This window comes from Scyliorhinus canicula, chromosome 13 (genome assembly GCF_902713615.1).
Source record: "Scyliorhinus canicula chromosome 13, sScyCan1.1, whole genome shotgun sequence".
Taxonomy (NCBI): domain Eukaryota; kingdom Metazoa; phylum Chordata; class Chondrichthyes; order Carcharhiniformes; family Scyliorhinidae; genus Scyliorhinus; species Scyliorhinus canicula.
Window position 1 is genome coordinate 137,079,021 of NC_052158.1, and position 21,877 is coordinate 137,100,897.

At 43.5% G+C, this 21,877-nt stretch overlaps 1 protein-coding gene across 1 annotated transcript in view; it reads left to right on the plus strand.

Annotated features, from left to right (window-relative positions):
- trip12 (thyroid hormone receptor interactor 12) overlaps window positions 1-21,877 on the plus strand; it is a 196,322-nt gene that overhangs the window by 53,141 nt on the left and 121,304 nt on the right. The window contains 6 exon segments of the mRNA XM_038817547.1: window positions 4,400-4,546; window positions 5,016-5,129; window positions 7,183-8,003; window positions 9,598-9,703; window positions 12,672-12,805; window positions 17,618-17,701. Of these exon segments, the coding sequence (XP_038673475.1) occupies window positions 4,449-4,546; window positions 5,016-5,129; window positions 7,183-8,003; window positions 9,598-9,703; window positions 12,672-12,805; window positions 17,618-17,701 (1,357 nt within the window). The 5' untranslated portion in view covers window positions 4,400-4,448.

A 21,877-nucleotide genomic window follows, 5' to 3' on the forward strand; every position in this document is an offset into this window, starting at 1 on the left:
CACAAAGAGCAAGTTCCACAGGCAGTGAGGAAGGTAAAAGAATCAGAAGGTAGGTTACTGGAATATGCAGACGTAACAATGCATTTCAGTATGACAATTCAGTATGGGGTTTTTTTTGCATTTTGGCAGTGTACATTTAATGGAAAGGCATTGGGTGGGCATGAACAGGGACTTTCTGGATACAACTGGTATTGGGTTTGCTGCATAGGGTTCATTTGTGATTTTTTTGGGGGGGGAATTTTATTTTACAATTGAGGGGCAATTTTGTGTCCAAGGAACTGCTATTTGGACCTGTACTGTTTGTTTCTTGTTTGAATGGCGTGCACTTAAAATACAAAGCGTTCAGATTTCACGAATGATCAAAAATAGGGACAGTGGAAAGGGACAACTGAGCACAAACTGAGCTAAACAAAATATGCAGATTGGCAGAACAGCAAATTAAATTTTATGCAAACACTGGATTTTCACACAGAAAAGAAAATAGTCAATGCACATACTCCTGCTAATGATTTTTAACTATATAAGTTGTTGAGAAGATCTAGAAATTTTGGTAGAATTTTGGCTTAACATGTCCAGAGTGGCAATCAGCCAAGAGTAGGAATAAACTTGTCTTTTTCCAAACGTAAGGCAGTGAAAGGTGGGGAACCGCGGGGATCGGTTCTGGGACCCCACCTATTTGCAATATATATTCATGATTTGGATGAGGGAACAAAATGTGATATCTCCACATTTGCAGATGAGACAAATCTGGATGGGAGGCTGAGCTGAGGAGGATGTAGAAATCCTTCAGTGTGATTTGGACAAGCTGAGTGAGTGGGCAAAAGATAATACAGTATAATTTGGATAAATGCAAGGTTATCCACTTTGGAAGTGAAAATGGGAAGGCAGGTTATGATATAGGAATGTGCAATGAGACTGGGTGACCTCAGACACATGATAAAACTTTTAATTTTTCTACTGTATTGATTAATCCATTGAAAGCTCAATCTTCCTTGTACCACTCTGGTTACTGCTATGAAGTGTGGGTCACGTTTCATCCTATAATGTAGGGATTTTCAAACTGCTGCTCGTGACCTGTGGGTGGGTTGTGGACGGGTTTCGGGGAAGGTCAGGGAGCTTTTAAGAATACCAGCCATGACTTCTGGCAGCAGCATGGCTTTAAATAGAAGGTGATAACAGACCGCCGTGAACGTCAGCATAGTTGCTTCACAGCTCCAGGATCCCAGGTTCGATTCCTGGCTTGGGTCACTGTGTGTGGAGTTTGCACGTTCTCCCTGTGTCTGCGTGGGTTTCCTCCGGGTGCTCTGGTTTCCTCCCATGGTCCAAAGATGTGCAGGTTAGGTGGCTTGGCCATGCCCTTAGTGTCCTAAAAGGTAGGGTTACTGGGTTACGGGGATAGGGTGGAGGTATGGGCTTGGGTAGGGTGTTCTTTCCAAGGGCCGGTGCAGACTCGATGGGCCGAATCTGCATCTTGATCAGGACCTTGCGGACTCCCTGCATAACTAAAAATTGTTGGCATAATCCTGCATGGATGTGGGGGTTGTCTTTGTTAATGGCTCCACCTCCATTGCAGTGGCACTGCCCTGAATCCGATAGCGCAGTTGCACAGCAGGTCTGCACGAGGCACAGTTCCGTTACATTGACTCCCGCACATCTTCCAAGCACATGAACGTTTTGCCCAACAAATAAATAGTTCTGAGTTTCAAATCATCCAGTATTTATTTGTTACCTTAATTCTCATCCAGTCCATGTATTCCTGAATCATGGAACTTTACAGCGCAGACTATATTCACCCACATGCTTATCCTGGCTGTAAGCTATTTTCTTTGTGTCACACCCTGAATTTTCTCATGAAATCAACGTACATTCACCTGTACTTCAATTGGATTATTGCTTCAAATATATTGAGCCTCAGCGTTCTCTGATTTATTTTGTAGCCAATTGGAATATTTCTTGAAGTGGTCACTTTTTGGTTTTTGAAGAAAAATATATGGAGATGAAGCTGCCTAAGAAAGGATATGAGGATGACAAAAAATTGAAGCAGCAGGTTAAAAGAATTAACAGAATCTCATTTCGACCTCTGGTAGAAAGAATAACTCCAACCAGTATAGTACCGTGTAGGGGAAGACTTCACAGTCGTACTAGACAGCATGTTCTTTTACAGGTCCATCACATTGTCTGTGCTTGTTCAGGTTGCATGACTTAACACTAAAGAAAAAACAATGGTTTAAATATTAACCTTGGAAAATGTTAGAAATTGTCTTGTTATTGGGGATGGATGCAGTTGTGTGACCATTTACTAGTATGGTTAGCCTCTGGGAACAAATTTGTGATCCGATTGTCTGGTTCATTAACACTTGTTATCCTACAAAGCATAGGAAAGAGGAGCCGATGCTCATTCCTATGCTTGGAAGGTTATACTTAAAGAATCGTAAATGTGCAGGATATCATAGTTGATACCTTAATTTTACATACGTTTTCTGATCTATGGGTTAAATGAATTGAATTTCCTGGAGGTTTTCCAGTGCAACTGATTGCATATTTTGCCAAGAGACAGGTGGCATGCAAAGCAGCTTTTTGCAGTGACTGTCTATACATGGTCCTTCTATTTTCCTCATTTGTAATGATAACTAACTCGATTAAAACTATTCTTTACCGACTGTAGCTGAGCACAGAATCTGGCGGTTTGCTGTGTTTTCTGCAGGTTTTATTATTGCAGGTAGTTCTGTTCATGTGATATTTGAACATGTGGCAGATACTGTGTAAACATGCAAAAATGCATTTGCTCTGAAGTCGTACAATACCTAAAGGACAGATTTTCTTTGCTTGTGCAATTCTCTTAACACTACAGGGCGAGAGACATTGCCACTATAGCAGCAGTTTCTTTAAGAGACGGTGTAGTTTACCACCTTCCCTTATGGTAAACTGAGTGAATCCCTCATTCAACTTAATCTCACCAGCAACACATAATTGGGGCTGTGAGCTCACCGTCAGAATATGGCAGGAGTTAACATAACAAGCAGTTCCAAGGAGCGAAGGTCAGTCAGTATTGAGGGAGCACTGGACTGTTGGATGGTCAGTAGTGAAGGAGTACGAAACTGAGTTAAGTTGTTAGCGCTGGGGGAGGACTGCATTGTCCCAGGATCAGCAGTGAGGGAGTGTGACCTGTTTCCTGGCTCGTACTGAACATTTGGAAGACATTTGTAGGGCCAAATGGTCTCCCTCTGCGCTGTAACAAGATGATATGGATAAAGTAGACCTGGAGCGAATGCTTCCTCTTATGGGGCATTCTAGAACGAGAGGTCATCTTAGGATTTAAGTGGTAGCAAATTTAAAGCAGAGATGAGGAGAAACTACTACTCCCAGAGGTTTGTTAATTTGTGGAATTCGCTGCCCCAGAATTTTGTGGATGCTGGGCAGTGAGTAAATTTGAGGAATTAGACAGATTTTTAATTTGTAATGGGTTGAAGGGCTATGGAGAGTGGGCAGGGTGGTGGCGTCAAGGCCAGGATGAGATCAGCCATGATCGAATGGCGGGCCAGACTTGATGGGCCAAATGACCAGCAATCTTGTGAATTTACAAACATGTGTTGAGTTCTTAAAGTTGAAAACACACATGCCTGCACAGTTACAACAACCAGATCTAAGAACCACTAAGTGTCCGAAATACATGGCTCTATCTACTTGCACAACAAGGTTTTGTGCCTGGTGGCTGACCATGATGATTTATGTTTAACATTCAGGGTAGTTCTTGCCAATATAGTGAATCGTTTATCACTGTGCCTGAGCTGGAAAAATATATTTGGTGTATAACCACTTTTCTTTTTGTTTAATTTCAAATGGAATTTTTTCATTTAGCTAAGTATGCTTATTGACTGTAAATGCGCAAAGGCAAATACGTCTAATGAAGGACTAGTCAAGAGGGTGGGTACTTTTGCATTCTTCTCGAGTGCTGTTTTGACATTGGTTTTGTGAATAAATATTGAACTGGGCACTGGGAAAACTCTTGTACTCTTCGAACCCTTGACAGTATATCTGCCTGAACAGTAAACTGGGTGCTGGGTTAATGTGTTTTCAAAGACTCTGCTTTTTTTCAAAGATTTTTTCAAAAGAGCTTCTCTCAGTTGAGTGTGAATCTAGATTGTGCTCTAGTCTTGGAGTGGGGCTTGAATCCGCAACCTTCTAACATGGACAAAACTCTCAGGCGATGGATCAAGATGAGAGGGTTGGATTCTGATTGGCTGAAAACCTAGTTATAGGTCTAACTATAATTTAATTGTACCAAATTTATTATTAAGTCACAACTCCCACAAGATGATTGCACTGTTATTGTCAGCTGAAAATATTTATAAATTTCCGATTATTTTGTGTTCTGATTTTCAAACCTGCTTTTTTTCAGTGAATGATAGTGTCTAGAAAGGGTATGTCCCTTAAGGAGAGAGGTGCCAATGTCCAACCGGCCTAATTACAATACAGGGGGGTCACTGCGACGTTCACAGAGGAACACTGCCGGGGCCCAGCCACAAGACGAAGCAACAGGAGGAAGGCAAGTAAAATAAGTATATATATTTAAAACGCTTTTTTTTCCCCAGGAAAATAAATAACTTGTGCTTTTATGCTATGCCTAGGCCCATTGGTGGGTTGGAAGTTGTCTTGTCAGCATAGTGCAATCAAGTTCCTAGTGGATTGACACGACTGAATGGGCATCAATTAAATGAAAAATGGCAATTGGGGAAGTAAAAAGTGCTCTTGAGGAAATAATTATATTAATTTTGTATTCCATCTCAAATTTAGTGCTACATTGATGAACAATAAGCACCTAGCATTTGCTGATTTTGATATGGTGCATTCAGTGTGGTTTTTTAAATTTTGGATACAGTTGAAGTAAGCAAAAATATACACTTCTGGAAATTCGTTATGAGTTCTGCAACATATCTCATGGTTCTTCATGGTATCTCATTCTTCAAACATACTAGATTGTTTTTTTGATTCCCTTTTGTTTTCTTTTGCTCTAGGCCACAGTCAGAAGAGAGGAAACAGAAGCCGATTCCCAGTAGGCCAACTGCTAAAGCAACAAAACTGCAGTCAGACACTACCTCTGGGCAGTCCAGAGGGCGTGTGTCACGAAGGTATTAGATTTGCTTAATGTAAAATTTCACGACTGTGTTGAACAGAAAATAGTTAAACTAGATGCCTTGAGATCCTTCAATCTTCCAAAAGCAAATTTATTTAACAGGTGTTTTTTTTTTGTTTTTCTGAAATAAAAATGATGCCTTACTGATTAGAATCTGTCTATGGGACATGCCCTGTTTCCTGGGTTCCATTTTTATTCAATTGGAGAATCATGGCCACATATTTTAGACAATGTGTAAATTCTAAATTTCCCAAGTTATATTAATTTTATGCCCTTGGTTGCATTATTCTGCTGCTTTATTTGGAGGTTGATTTCTATTCCATGGTTTTAGTTTTAAGAGAACACTACTTCCCCACTTTGAAGCAGGTTTGTAAACATTGAAGCAGTAGAAATGAGTTGCAAGTGCTGCCGAAGGGTAGCTTAAGGAAGCAAGGGGAAGAGTAGGAATAAAATGCTTCTAAATGAGAGTTATTTCATGTAGAGATTTTTGAGTAAAATTTGTGGCCTTTTACATGTACTCTACCAGATCCTGCAACCACTGAAGCATTGTTTTTTTTTTATAAATTTAGATTAGCCAATAATTTTTTCTAATTAAGGGGCAATTTAGCGTGGCCAATCCACCTACTCTGCACATTTTTGGGTTGTGGGGGCGAAACCCACGCAGACACGGGGAGAATGTGCAAACTCCACACGGACAGTGACCCAGGGCCGGGATTCGAACCTGGGACCTCAGCGCCGTGAGGCGGTTGTGCTAACCACTAGGCCACCGGGCTGCCCTCACTGAAGCATTGTTGTGAAGCAATGTAACAATTGGATTTAGCAACAGAATATGACTACATTATCTATCATAGCTTGCAATTTCTTAGCACGAAGAGAAATCTCCACATCTGCTGGAATTTTTCAGTCTCTGCTCCGTTGGAAATTATTTTCATTATTGCCCTCCCAATAGGGAATTGTCTTGTTCTGGAGGTGATTTCCAATTTGTGACTTTTTCCCATCTCATCACCAGTTCAAAAGTTTTAAATTTAGCTGTATTTTCAATACTTTTTCTTTGCAAAAAAAAGTTATTGCCGTTTATATTTTCAGAACAAAGAGACGATCAATCCCAGACTTCGACATCTGCATTGTTTTACATCTGTCACTTGTACAGCAACACCTAGATAATCTTCATTACAAAATTAAACCAAGATTGGGTTTGCCCTTGCCTGTTGGAAATTCCAGGTTGTAATTAACCCGTAGCTTAATAGATTTGGTTTCTCAAATTGTCTGCTACTGTATAACTGATGTAGACTGAGCACGCCAAAGAAAATCTATATAGCTCCACTCCAGGAACAGTAAGTTCCTATAGGTAAACCCATCTTACAGTCCTTGTAGATTTTTTCGGAGCTTTTCTGTTTAGTTCAACTGGATTGAGGAAGAAGGGTTGCTTGCTTATCAAGAGGAGATGTAAGCAATTGAGTGCTTGGAACAAGATTTCATACTTTCCACAGCAGTTTTACAATTAAAGATGACTGCATATCATATGCATTTGTGAAACAACATTATACATTATTATTATTAATATTATTAATTGCTTATTGTCACAAGTAGGCTTCAATGAACATAGAACATACAGTGCTACGAGTCCCAGTGTCATCATGCCCTCGCAATAATAATCACTTGTTGTCACAAGTAGGCTTCAATGAAGATTCTAGTTGCCACATTCCAGTGCCTGTTTGGGGAGGCCAGTATGGGAATTGAACCCGCGCTGCTGGTCTTGTTCTGCATTGCAAACCAGTTGTCTAGTCCACTGTGCTAAACCATACAAGTGGTTTAATGGTTCTTTTTTGTACAAAGTTCAAAGTGTTACCCTGTGGAAGCAATAAGTTTACAGCTTCGTGCTGGTCAAGCTCTCTGCATTTGAAAATTAAAATAGTTATTGTAAAATGCTTGCTTTGAAAATTCAGTCCTTGTCAAACTTCTGTTAGTGACTTAAGGACTGTATTTAGAGGTGTAAGTAGAACCATTGCCATAGATACACATGTGATCTTTTAATATTGTCATTTCAGGAACTCCAGGAGCTGTAGCTCTTCATCTGTTGCTTCTGTGACACAGCAAGAAGATAGAATTAGGTCAGAAAGACCCAAAGCTGGACAAACTAAAAGGGACGGCTCCAAAAGCAGTTTGAGAGGTGTAAAACGTGGTCCAAGCCCTGATTACAGCAGCTCAAACTCCACCTGCTCTGCAAAGAGGCCCAAAGCACTTCAACCCTCAGAGAATCCTACTGAAACACAAAAACATAAGGTGCAAACGAAGTCCCCAAAGAAAAGGAAGTCTGTGCAAGATCAGATAAGAACTTCCCAGACAGCCTCCACGAGTAAGACCCAGAGTAGAAAACAGACTGGGCCTCCTGGTGCCTCCCCCATTCAGAAAAGGAAAAAGATTGAAACTGCAACTTCTGTAAACAGTGATTCTGTGACTGACGCGATCAGTGCTGAAGAGAGGTCTGCTAAACCAACCAAGCTGGCTTCAAAATCGGCGACCTCAGCCAAAGCTGGGTGTAGCACTGTCACTGATTCTTCCTCCTCTTCTGCCTCTACTTCGTCATCCTCTTCTACTACCGTCTCTGCTGCTGTGCCTCAAGGAGCCAGGCTAAAACAAGGAAAAGATCAGAATAAGGCTCGTCGTTCCCGCTCCGCATCTAGCCCCAGCCCTCGCAGAAGCAGCCGAGAAAAAGAACAGAGCAAAACTGGTGGTTCCTCTAAATTTGAGTGGGCTGCCCGTTTTAGCCCTAAAGTTAGCCTGCCGAAAGCAAAACTGTCACTCCCGGGGTCTTCCAAATCGGAGACTTCAAAACCAGGCCCTTCAGGCCTACAAGCAAAGTTAGCTAGTGAGTTGATGAAATTACTTGATTGTAAATTACTTGATTGTATTTTGGATTAGACAGTGTTAAAATTTTTTATCTTTTGTATTACAGTCCAGTTTTTGAAACTGTTGAATAAAGAACAATAGAGCACAGGAACAGGCCCTTCGGCCATCCAAGCCTGTACCGGTCATGATACCATCCTTGGCCAAAACCCTCTGCACTTCCTAGTGCTGTATCCCTCTATACCTATCCTATCCATGTCGAGATGCCTTTTGAACGCCGTTAATGTATTTGCTTCCACAACCTCCCCTGGCAACGCGTTCCAGGCACTCGCCACCCTCTGTGTAAAAATAAATAAATAAAATAAATAAATAAATAAACCTGCCTCTCTCATCTCTAAACTTTGCCCCTTGGACCTGAAATCTATGCCCCCTGGTGTCTTGATCACGTTTATGTAAGCACTTCGCTATATGAATGAAATACTAAAATAACCAAAATCTGAAATGGTGAGAGTCAGCTAAATTTGGCCAGTGTACAAGTTCTGATCTATAATTGCAAGTAAAATATAATCCTTACTAATGTGTACTGCTGTTTTTATTTAAAAGCAAAGTGTGCGCATTCTTCCATAGCATGCCTTGGGTAATTTTCTGTACCAGACAAGGCAAATACATTGCAGTTGTATGACTTAATTTTGGGAAAACCATTCATTTAAGCATCGTAAGACATTTGACTGTTAACGATACAATTGTAGTGCTGACAATTGATGCTGACCCTCCAACTTTCCTAGGTAAAGGGTTTGAGCTAGTGTTGAGTCTGTGACCTCTTCCACATTTTGCACTCTTTAGCCTAGGTAATCAATCTGAATTTTTGTGCTGCTATTGTGCCCTATTGAAATTATGTGCTCTGCCAAACCTGAGCTTCAGTCTTTGTGATGTGTGAAAATGAATTTAATTTAAAAATAATTTTAAATGGAAGTTTGTGTGTTTCACTCCCTGAAATTCTGAACTAGGCCGTAGTATCAGAAATTTCCCAATGAAATTGCAGCATATTTCAAAGACTAACTTGACTAAGGTAAAAGACTTCGGTAATATGGCCCTTGGGGCTGTATTTATTTTTTAAATCCTGAAGATACTTTTAAAGTTGTGGTGAATTCAGCTTGGACTGTTGACTGGAGATGGTCCATTTCTGGAGGCGGGAACAAAAAGAGGGCTCTGAACTATGACACTGACTAGTTACAGAGCATTGGTGCTTAAGAAATTGTTGCCGTCTGTTAGGTAGCGAATGATGTGTTATTTTGAAGGGAAGCTTGTTGGGGGTGGGGGCAAGCAAAGATAATTTGGAACATTTTGCAGCAATGCAAATTCATAAGCTTTTCCACATTCTTTCCCTTTGAATTGTCAAACCGCCACAAGTGCATGAAATGCCACAAATTAATTTGAGATTTTAAGGATGCCATTGGATAAGTTGTAAAGCACATTGGTAGTAACTTTGCTGAAAGTCTCCTTTAGTGGGAAATATTATCTGATATACCTTGGTTCTTAGGGTATTTAATTTTTCCGAACTGCACAAGTGTTTTTCCTCTATGATTTCACTGATCCTACTGTTGAACTTTTTAAAGGCTTGAGAAGGTCTACTAAGAAACGCAGTGAATCACCACCAGCAGAGCTCCCCAGTTTGAGGCGGAGCACACGGCAAAAGACCACGGGCTCCTGTGCTAGTACCAGGTAAATGTTTTTAGAATTAAAGATATGTCCAGAACTATAGTGCAAGTTTTTTTTTTTATTGGTCTGAAGTTGAAATTATATTGTGATCGTATTGAGACAGCCTAATTGACCTCAAGGAACTTCAGAGGGTCGTGCCCAGTCCGTCTCACAAACCTGCCTCCCATCCATGGACTCCATCTACACCTCCTGCTGCCTGGCGAAAGCGGGCAGCATAATCAAAGACCCCTCCCACCCGGCTTACTCACTTTTCCAACTTCCATCTGGCAGGAGATACAGATGTTTGAGAACACGCACGAGCAGACTCAAAAACAGCTTCTTCCCCACTGTCACCAGACTCCTAAATGACCCTCTTATTTATTGACTGACCTCATTAACACTACACCCTGTGTGCTTCATCCGATGCCAGTGCTTATGTCATTACATTGTATATCTTGTGTTGCCCTATTATGTATTTTCTTGAATTGTGTTTAATTCCCTTTTCTTCCATGTACGGAATGATCTGTTGAGCTGCTTGCAGAAAAATACTTTTCACTGTACCTCGGTACACGTGACAATAAACAAATCCAATCCAATCCAATCCAAATGGCCATTTTTGTTTTTACTTGTGTGCATATCTGCAATGGCACCAAATTACATTAATGTGTTTTTTGTAATTAAATCTGAAACAAAAACAGAAAATGCTGGACAATCTCAGCAGGTCTGACAGGACCGGTGGAGAAAGAATGGTGCTAACGTTTCAAGTCTGGTTGATTCTTTGTTAAAGCTTTATTGCATGTTGGCTGGAGTACAAGAGTAAAGAATTCTTGATACAGTTGCACAGGTCTTTGGTGTGACTATACCTAGAATACTGTAGACAATTTTGTCTCCTTTGTCAAGAAAGAATGTACTCTCCTTGGAGGAGGTGCAGCGAGGGTTCACTTGATTCTTCAGATAAGAGGGTTCTCCTGTGATAGGTTGGGTAGATTGGACCTATGCTCTCGAGTTTAGGGGAATGGGAGGTGATCTTATTAAAACATAAAAGATTCTGAAGGGGCATGTGAGGTGGTTTCCCTTTGCTAGAGAATATAGAACTTGGAGGCATAGTCTCGGTCAGCTATTTTGAAATTGGATGAGATGAAATTTTTAACTGAGGTTTATGAATCTTTGGAATTCGCATTCCGGAGTCCTGGGTATGTCCATTGGGTGGAGTTGGACTCTTAAGAAAATTAACAAATATAAAGTTTGGGTGGGCAAGTAGAATTGAGTTAAAAGATCAATCATGATCTTATTGATGACAAGGCAGGCTTAAGGAACTGTATAGCATATTCTATTTCTTAATCTCTGTACTGTAGTAAACCATCACGACTGAACAGAAAATTTAGGAAATAATTGAGACTTGAGCAGAAAACTTCAAAATTGTTTCAATTATTTTAAAAGCACATAAAACTGGGGATTGGGGAAAAACATTTTTGATGCATTGTGTTAAATTTGGATGACTAACATCAAAGTCTGTTCCCCAAAACCGGACTCCTAAGTAGATTATAAGTGGAAATGTAAGCAACAGACGATAGAGAAAGGAGAGTTCTTGAGCAAGTGAGAGTAAAACAATATTATAATTGTAACCTGGAAATATCAGTAAGATGGGGAATACTTTTCTTGGCCATGTGATTTCTTTGGTATATATTGCAGTGATGAAACTGGAGGTTTAATCTAATGCTGGGAATAGTATTCTTATTCAGCTTGTCCACAAATATCCAGCAGTAAAAGCTCTTATTGTATAAGCAGCAGGAATCATGCAAGTTTGCTGTTCTAATGAGATATACTAAAATTCCTGTAAAACTCTGCATATTTAGGGACGCAAGCCATGACTCTGATTCCAGAGTGAATTGATCCACTGCTCAATGGCTCAGCCAAGTTGGGTAGCTTAGGATATGTTGGTATGAGGAGCAAGAATGCATTCTGTAATTGGGCAAACCAAAACCGTACACTGGTATAGATTTTCAGTTTGAAATGCAGACTAAAATGGTGTGTTTAAGTGCCTAACTAACCAAAAAATTGCAATTAGATTGCAAAAAGATTGAATTGGTGGCGCAGATAATGCAGTTCCATATGTTCCAACTGCTAATTACAGGGAGTAGAATTCTGTGTCTATCTTGTCAAGCCCCTTCAAAATGTCATGTTTCAATGAGATCATATCTCATTCTTCGAAACTCCAGTGAGAGTAAACCCAATTTACTGAGCCTGTCGTCATAGGACAATCCTCTCCCTTGGAGCCTATTCCATGAACCTTCACTTGCCTCTAATGTAAATATAATCCTAAATACGTAAACAAAATCAGCACCAAGTACTTCAGGTATCTCTCCAAACCCCAGTACAATTGTAGCAAGACTACTTTGTTCATGTATTCCAATCCCTCTTGAAATAGAGGCTAAGCATAGCATATATCCTAGTAATTGCTTGCTGCAGTAATAATAATAGCTTATTGCTTCAAATGAAGTTACTGTGAAAAGCCCCTCGTCGCCACATTCCGGCGCCTGTTCAGGGAGGCTGGAACGAGAATTGAACCCGTGCTGCTGGTCTTGTTTTGCATTACAAGCCAGCTGTCTTAGCCCACTGTGCTAAACCAGCCCCTCTATCAGCCATCAGAATATTCATGACTTTTGAAAAATATATTCTGCTTTTCTAACTACTGAAGTGGATAACCTTACACTCCCCACATTATATTCCTCACCTTTCCCACTCCCTTAAACCTGTTCATAGCTCTTTGCAGCCTATTTGAGTCCTCACTGCTTGTATTCGCATCAGCAAACTTGTATACATTATTCTGTAAGTAGATATCTGCCACCCCTTCTGGGTACAATGCATATTATTTTGTTGAGTTATAGTTTTGCCAGGTTGAATTGAATAACTTGTCACAGCAGTTGCTTTGTATTGCATAGAAGGTGGAAAGTATTTCACGTTTAATTTTTATCCCCATTCCCGAAAATAGTCGGCGAGGCTCTGGCCTGGGTAAAAGAGGAGCATCTGAGGCTCGCCGACAGGAGAAGATGGCAGATCCTGACAACAACCAGGATGGAGCAAATTCTTCTACACGCACGGAAGATGTACCTCAAGGAGCATCAGGTTTAAAAAAAAAAAAAACTTTTTTAACCATATCTGCTTACTTTAAAAATGAAATGCTGTAAAATATTTTTCGAAATGCGTTGCATGGCAAAAGCACAACTCCATTATGGAGCATGATCCAGGACAAATATGTCGGGTATAATATGTATTGTGGAGCAGTAATCAAGAAGATGGTCAACTGACTCAGTATTATTCTTTTTCACAAATGCATCATAATTTTAACACTTGCTGTGGTAATATTTGATATCCACATTCCGATGTTGTGGTTGTTCCCTCAGCTTCCCACTGAAAGCATGGCTTTAGACGTTGCAAAGTGAGATGTGGTGCTTTTGACCCTGAAAATATTGCACACTTGCATGTCAAATGGAAGTAAATCAATCTGGCTTTATCTCCATTTGTACAGTGAGCCTCAAGTCTTGTGTGTCTTTGGAAATTTGAGACTATATTTTGATTTTGAGTTACTGGGAAAATAATGCCAATTCATGCTTGCAGGCATCTTAATTTTGTTCTCCACTAATTTATTATCCCTTTAATCCTCCCCACTAATATTTTATCAAGCACTTTGACTGCTTTTTACATGTCCACTTCATAAGATTTAATAATTTCTTTTGATGAGTTGGATTATTTTATTCTTTGGCTCCATCTAGAACATAGAACAGTACAGCACAGAACAGGCCCTTTGGCCCTCAATGTTGTGCCGAGCCATGATCACCCTACTCAAACCCACGTATCCACCCTATACCCGTAACCCAACAACCCCCCCCCCTTAACCTTACTTTTATTAGGACACTACGGGCAATTTAGCATGGCCAATCCACCTAACCCGCACATCTTTGGACTGTGGGAGGAAACCGGAGCACCCGGAGGAAACCCACGCACACAGGGGGAGGACGTGCAGACTCCACACAGACAGTGACCCAGCCGGGAATCGAACCTGGGACCCTGGAGCTGTGAAGCATTTATGCTAACCACCATGCTACCCTGCTGTATTGTGTATCTGTATTGTGTAATTTATTTTCACCTCCAAAATGGTTTTCTTGACACATACAGGCTCTCCACTTGCTTTGTTCTCCTTGGGTCTCCTTGATTTTGCTAAATTAGTAAGAGTAGATTACCCTGCAGGTTCCTTATGTCAAAGAACATAGCCTGTCCTGCAATGAACAAATTAACAGAATTCCTGTGAATTTGTTCTTGATCATTGGATTAGTTCAGTCAGGTGTGAATCAGCTATATTTTATAGATAATATACTGATTCTAAATTGCCACTAAACCTCTACTGGTTAGGGGACTATTTCAGGGAATATTTTCTTTTTAAAACGGTCAGGCTGATGCCAGTACTTTGTAGCAAGCGTGATATAAAAATGCCCTGCTTGGGGTCAGCAAAATGGTTGCTAAAAGTACTATAGGTAGCGGTTTGCCACTTCTGTGATTAAAACCTTTCCACCTGGAATGCCAGTTGTGGACCAAGTAAATGGTATTTTTCCCATATGTGGGGGAGCAAATTGAAAATTGGGATGGGGGGAGGGAGGAAGGAGAGAGAAATATAAGTTTGCTGTTACTCAACTTTATCAGCATAAAGTTCAGTTGATACCATACATCATGGTGTTTTTGCTAATGCACACTTGTAATATTTGCTGATGGTCAAACGCTGTGCTGCAGCTTGCGAATTCTGCATTGGCCAAAATCTGTTGCAAGAATGGAAGAAATTCAACCTGAAGAGGCCGCCCAAGAGCAAATCGTAACCAGGATGAGCCACTGGCCTCCTGAGAAGAACATATCAGAATGGATCCTCAAAGCGTCAGAATGGTTACATCACCAGAAATTCAATGCCTATATATGCAAGTCAGCCAAATCAAACAGAGGAAAATATTTAGCAGCTAGATATGCAGTCACTTTATGGATCAAAAACATTCTAGTGTTGAGGCAGAACACCAAGATTACTCTGACTACTACAGTATCTTAATGTTAAAATGACCCATTTACAGTAGCTCATCAAATAGTAAAAACACAAGTATCCATTAAGTCTCATTGGCTAAATAGATAAATGCCCATTAATTTGGATATGTGCAGCAGCTAAACTATGGAATGAAAAAGTTCAAACAGTTCTAGTGAAAATGAGAGGATATAAGACTGGAATCACGGTAGTGTGAACCTACGTGGCTGACAGAAGAAAAGTAAAGCCTATGTTAATTTTCAAATTGTAAAACCATGCTGAGCAGATGCCTGCAGGAGTTCCTCTGCATGTCTTTTTAAAAAAAAAAAAATTTAAAAAATGAGTTCCCAATTCATTTATTCCATTTAAGGGGCAATTTAGTGTGTTCAATCCACCTACCTTGAACATAGCATCATAGAATTTACAGAGCAGAAGGAGGCCACTCAGCCTATCAAGTCTGCACCAGCCCTTGGAAAGAGCACCCCACTTAAGCCCACAATAGCCCCGTAACCCAACCCAACCTTTTTGGACACGAGGGCAATTTATCATGGCCAATCCACCTAACCTGCACATCTTTGGACTGTGGGAGGAAACCGGGGCTCCCGGAGGAAACCCACGCAGACACTGGGAGAACGTGAAGACTCCACATGGACAGTGACCCAAGCCGGGAATCGAACCTGGGACCTCAGCGCCCTGGAGCTGTGAAGCAACCGTCTTAACCACTGTGCTACCGTCTGTGATTCTGAAAGCAGAAGAGCCACATCTGATCCAGAGTGGAATCCTTAGTGATTTATTTTTTTTATAAATGTTTTTTTATTGAGTTTTCATATTTTATATATGACAAATAACAAATTATTAGAGAGAAAAAAAGAAAACACAAAAATTTAACATGTATATTTACAGGTAAGCAGCTTCATAACAACAATTGTGGCCGCCCCCTTTAGCCGGCATACATATTTTACATTCCCCAATATGGCCGAGGCACATGTTCATAGGCATTTATTTATAGTTTGGTTTTGGGCCCTAGCTTGCCCCGATTCCCGTCCATTTTCCCCTGATTCTTGGCCACCCGACTATTCTTTCTCTTGTACGTTGGCCACAAACAGGTCCCGGAACAATTGCACGAATGGCTCCCACGTTCTGTGGAAGCCGCCGTCTGACCCTCTGATGGCGAATTTGATTTTCTCCATTTGGAGAGATTCCGAGAGGTTGGACAGCCAGTCTGCAGCTCTTGGCGGTGCTGCTGACCGCCAGCCAAACAGGATTCTACGGCGGGCGATCAGGGAGGCAAAGGCAAGGGCGTCCGTCCTCCTCCCCAGGAATAGATCCGGCTGGCCTGAAACCCCGAAGACCGCCACTATCGGGCATGGCTCCACCCTCACCCCAACCACTTTGGACATAGCCTCGCAGAAGGCTGTCCAGCACTCCACAAGTCTGGGGCAAGACCAGAACATGTGGGCGTGGTTGGCCGGGCCTCTTTGGCACCGTTCACATCTGTCCTCCACCTCCGGGAAGAACCTACTCATACGGTTTCTCGTTAAGTGGGCTCTATGTACCACTTTAGTTGCGTCAGGCTGAGCCTTGCGCACGTGGAGGTGGAGTTGACCCTATGCAGTGCTTCGCTCCAGAGTCCCCACCCTATCTCCATCCTCAGGTCGTCCTCCCATTTCCTCCTTGTGTCCAGTACGGTGTCGTCCCTTTCTACCAGTCGGTCATACATGTCGCTACAGTTCCCTTTCTCTAGGATACTTGCGTCCAGTAGGTCTTCCAGTAGTGTCTGTCGTGGCGGTTGTGGGTACGTCCTTGTCTCCTTTTCGTAGGAAGTTTTTGAGCTGCAGGTACCGTAGCTCGTTTCCCTCCAGCTAGCTGAAATTTCTCTGTCAGTTCGTCCAGTGTTGCGATCCTGTCGTCCGTGTATAGGTCCCTGACTGTCAGTGTCTCCCCGTCCTGCCTCCACCTTTGAAGGTGGCGTCAGTCAGTGCTGGTGTGAACCTATGGTTGTTGCAGATGGGAGCCTTGTCTGACATTTTGGTCAGGCCAAATTGCTGCCGCAGTTGGTTTCAGGATTGGAGGGTGGCTGTCACCACTGGGCTGCTGGAGTGTTTTTTGGGTGGGGATGGGAGTGCTGCCGTGGCGAGGGCCCGGAGGGAGGTCCCCATGCAGGAGGCCTCCTCCGCACGCACCCACTCGGCTTCTGGCTCCTGGATCCATCCCCTTACTCGCTCGGCTGTTGCCGCCCAGTGGTAGAATTGTAGATTCGGGAGGGCTAGCCCCCCCCCCCCCCCCCCCCCCCCCCCCCCTCCCCTGGATTTGTTTTTTGTAGGACCTTCTTTGGGATCCTAGCATTTTTACCCCCCCATACGAACGCCATGATAAGTTTGTCCAGCGCTTTGAAGAAGGCCTTGGGGATGTAGATCGGAATGGATCTAAACAGGAAGAGGAACCTGGGCAGTACGTTCATTTTGATCGTCTGGACTCTCCCCGTGAGGGAGAGCGGGAGTGTGTTCCACCTTTGCAGGTCCTTTTTAACTTCCTCCGTCAGGCTGGTGAGGTTTCATTTGTGGATCCCTTTCCAGTCCTTAGTGATTTATAATGAATTTGATTAACTCTTTGCAGTGAATGCCAAAGACAATTAAAATGCTTCGATTGTAGTTAAAACTATCTGTACAATTAATTGTGCCATATAAAATTATTGAATTACCAGTGCTTTTCTACATTCAAAAATGGCAACCATCCAAACTGGGCAGCGGTTCACATTTTGAGTATAAGTTGACCCCTGTTTTTGGAAGGAATTTTGAAGGTTTAACAAGTTGACTTCTACATGCTGCAATATGGTAACTGCCTGTTTTTGTTTAAACAAAAAATCTTGTTTGCTGTAGCTTCTAGTTCTGTTGCTGGAGCTGTTGGAATGCCAACTTCTGGAGAGAGCGAGTCAGATGATTCTGAAATGGGCCGACTGCAAGGTGAGGACTTGCTAGATCTAACTGTGCAGTGGCATTCGCCTTAAATCGGTTGTATTGATTACAATATGCCCCAGTGAGTTGTCTGATTTCACTTTTTCAGAAAAAGTACTTCATGTGAAGCTAAATTTATGCAAAAAAAACCTTGCCCTCCAGATTGTTTCAAAGTGCAGACATGCGAGCCAGTAAGAGGTCGTCTGTAGGATTAGGAGAGTGTCAACCCACAGATGAAAATGTACAGTCGTTCTTAGTTTAAATAAAACCGTGTTGGATCATCTCCGGTGTTAGACGTTTGTTTGTAGCTTCCCTGCATCCAGTTGCAGGCAATGTCAAACCAACCCGCCCACCATATCATGTTACCAGAGTGCTATTAATCCTGCCGAACCTACCTCGAGTAACTCTAAAGCGGCCATACAGCGACATGGACAACATCCAGCCTCCTCCGCATCTCCGGCCACCTCGCTGCCAATTGCAAGTTCTTCATGTAAAAGTTCCTCCTGTATATCGAGGCCTCCGACCTCAAGGCAGCATCAGATGCAAGGAAGATCGCGCTATTTCTCTCGACCGCGGGGATCACACCATCCATATCTACAACTCGCTTACGTTTGTCGATGGCGAAGACAAGACCAAGTTTAAAACGGTCCTGCTAAAGTTCGACAGCCACTGCGACATTGAAGTGAATGAGAGCTTTGAACGGTACATCTTCCAACAGAGACTTCAGGGTAAGGATGAACCTTTTCAGTCCTTCCTGACCCAGCTCCGTATCCTGGCGCAATCATGTAATTACGGCTCGGCAGCTGATTCCATGATCCGGGATCAGATCGTTTTTGGGGTCCACTCCGATTCCCTGCGGCAGCAGCTCCTCAAAATAAAATGGCTAACTCTCTCCGTCGCTATTGAGACGTGCGTGGTCCATGAGCATACCAAGAATCGTTACTCCCACATCAGGGCGGCAAAATTCTGCTAAAGCCGAACGCCACCCCAGTGATCCATGCATCACGCCGGGTGCCAGCTTCTCTCGAGGATCGCCTGAAAAAGCAGCTCCAAGACCAGGGCATCATCTCAAAGGTCACGGAACCAACAGACTGGGTTAGCTCCATGGTATGCATCAACCCTCTGGTGAACTCCGCATTTGCATTGATCCCAAAGACCTGATCCACATCATGCGAGAGCACAACCCGATTCCGAAGCATGACGAGTTGACCAGTGAGATGGCTCATGCCAGATTCTCAGTTGGACGCCTCCAGTCGGAAGCTGTGCATGTTCAGCACTCCATTCAGCCGCCATTGCTGCAAACCGCATGCCCTTCGGTATCATATCAGCTTCTGAAGTATTTAATGGCATCATGGAGCAAATGATGGAGGGCATCAAGGGGTGCAAGTCTATGTGGACGACGTGATCATCTGGTCCACAATGCCCGAGGATCACATTGCCCGCCTCAGACAGGTCTTCCAGCAGATTCACGAAAATGGTCTCCAGCTCAACAGAGCCAAATGCTCGTTTGGTCAAACCGCTATCAAGTTCCTGGGTGACCACATTTCACAGCAGGGTGTGCAACCTGACGCCGACAAGATGCTGGCGATCAACACCATGAAGATCCCGGAGGACAAAAAGGCAGTCCTCTACTTCCTCGGGATGGTAAATGTTCTCGGGAAATCCATTCGCAATTTGGCAGCCCACACCACCGCCCTCCGGCATCTCGTCAAGCAGTCAACAATGTTCCAGTGGCTGCCCTCACATGAAAAGGAGTGGCTTGAGCTAAAGGCGAAGCTCACCACAGCCCCAGTGCTGCCGTTCTTTGACCCAACCAGGAACACCAAGATATCTACTGACGCTAGCCAGGACAGCATTGGGGCGGTGCTCCTCCAGCGAGACAAGTCCTCGTCCTGGTCTCCCATGGCATACGCCTCCAGGGCCATGCGCCGACCGAGTAACTGTATGCCCAAATTGAGAAGGAGTGCTTGGTTCTCCTGAAAGGAATAGTCATGTTTCATGACTACGTATATGGCCTGCCGAAGTTCACGGTGGAAACAGACCATAGCCTTTTGTCCGCATAATCCAGAAAGATTTAAATGACATGACGCCTCGCCTACAGCGCATTCTTCTTCGTCTCTTGCCGATATGACTTCGAACTCGTCTACACACCGGGTAAGGAACTGATCATCGTGGATGCCCTACCCAGGTCCATCACCAAGCTGTGTGAACAAGGCGACTTCATCTGCCACATAGAGGGACAGGTGCAGTTGTGTGCCAGCAACTTACCAGCCACTGATGAACGTGTGGTCCAAATACGTGAAGAAACTGCCAAGGATCCTCTACTGCAGCGCGTGATGCAACACCTTGCCCATGGCTGGCAAAAGGGGCAGTGTCCCCAGTTCTTTAACGTTAAGGATGAGTTAACGGTCATTGAGGGAATCCTTCTCAAACTGGACAGGAATCGTGATTCCTCAAAGCATGCGAGCTATGGTGCTCGGGCAGATCCATGAGGGTCACCTTGGAGTTGAAAAATGTCGACGCAGAGCTCGGGAGGCGGTTTATTGGCCGGGTATGAACCAGGACTTTGCTGATACGGTCCTCAGCTGCCCGACCTGCCAGAAGTTTCAACCGGGTCAGCCCAAAGAGACATTGCAACAGCATGAGCTTGTGACCTCTCCGTGGTCTAAAGTGGGGGTAGACCTCTTTCACGCCAGTGGGCATGATTATGTGCTCCTGGTCGACTACTTCTCCAGCTACCCGGAGGTGGTGAAATTGTTGGACCTCGCGTCTAGGTCCGTCATCAGTGCCTGCAAAGAGACGTTTGCCAGACACTGGATACCACTCACACAGTAATGAGTGACAACGGTCCCTGTTTTTACAGCCAGGAGTGGTCTGATTTTGCACGATCCTACACCTTCAGACACATCACTTCCAGTCCCCATTACCGGCTGAAAAAGGCGTCCATATCGTCAAGCGGTTGTTGTGCAAGGCTGCAGACTCAGAATCCGATTCACCTTGGCGCTGCTGGCCGGCAGGGCGGGCCCCTCTGTCGACTGGTTTGTTTCCGGCGCAGATGCTCATGAACCGCAACTTGAGGACGACTGTACCAGCCATTCACATTCCAGACCTTGACCACCTCACGGTGCTGCAAAAAGTGTATCGGTCCAGGGACCAGCAGAAGATCACGTATGATGCTCTTGCCACGGATCTGCCTGCGCTGGCTCCCGCAGACGTTGTTCGCGTCTCGTGTCTAATTGCCTGAGGGAGGTTGAAACGAAAGGGAAAATGCTGGAAAATCTCAGCAAGTCTGGCAGCATCTGTAGGGAGAGAAAAGAGCTAACGTTTCGAGTCCGATGACTTTGTCAAAGCTCATAGATGCTGCAAGACTTGCTGAGATTTTCCAGCATTTTCCCATTCGTTTCAGATTCCAGCATCCGCAGTAATTAGCTTTTAGCCTGAGGGAGGTTGGTCGGCCCCAGCTGTTACCAGGAAGGCCGCCCCAAGGTCTTTCACTGTCCAATTGGCTGATGGCTCCATTCTCCGGCGCAACAGGAGGACGCTGCAGAGAGCTCACCGCATTGCTCCGCCGCTATTGTGCCTCTCCGGATGTTTCCCTGCCACGAGGCCACCGATCTGCCAGCGATCCTGCCTGTCCACGACACCCGCCGCAATGCCAGCAATCCCGCCTGTCCAAGTTCTGGTGTCTCCTGCTCCACCTCTGCGGCAATCGACTAGAATTTGGCGCCCGCCTTAAAAGACTGGATCTATAGACTTTGCTTTTGTAAATTTTGTTCAGTTTGCTCTGTATCTGCACGATAGACACCTTCCCCTGTACATAGGTTTCGTTAACTTACCACTTGTACATAGTCAGGCATGTATATATCTTCACGTTCCATAACTTATTTTTTTTTAAAGGGAGGGAGATGTCATAATATCCACTCATGTACATAATGAGATGCAGACAGGCAGTGATTGACACATAGGAGACCAATGAACACACAACACAGAACAACCAATCACGACAAGGACCACCATCACTTATAAAGCTCACAGGGCATTAAGACACTCTTTCTCTCTCTCTTCTCTCTCTTTCTCTCTCTTTCTCTCTCCTTCTCTCTCTCTTTCTCTCTTTCTCTCTTCTTTCTCTCTTTCTTTCTCTCTTTCTTTCTCTCTCTCTTTCTTTCTCTCTTTCTTTCTCTCTTT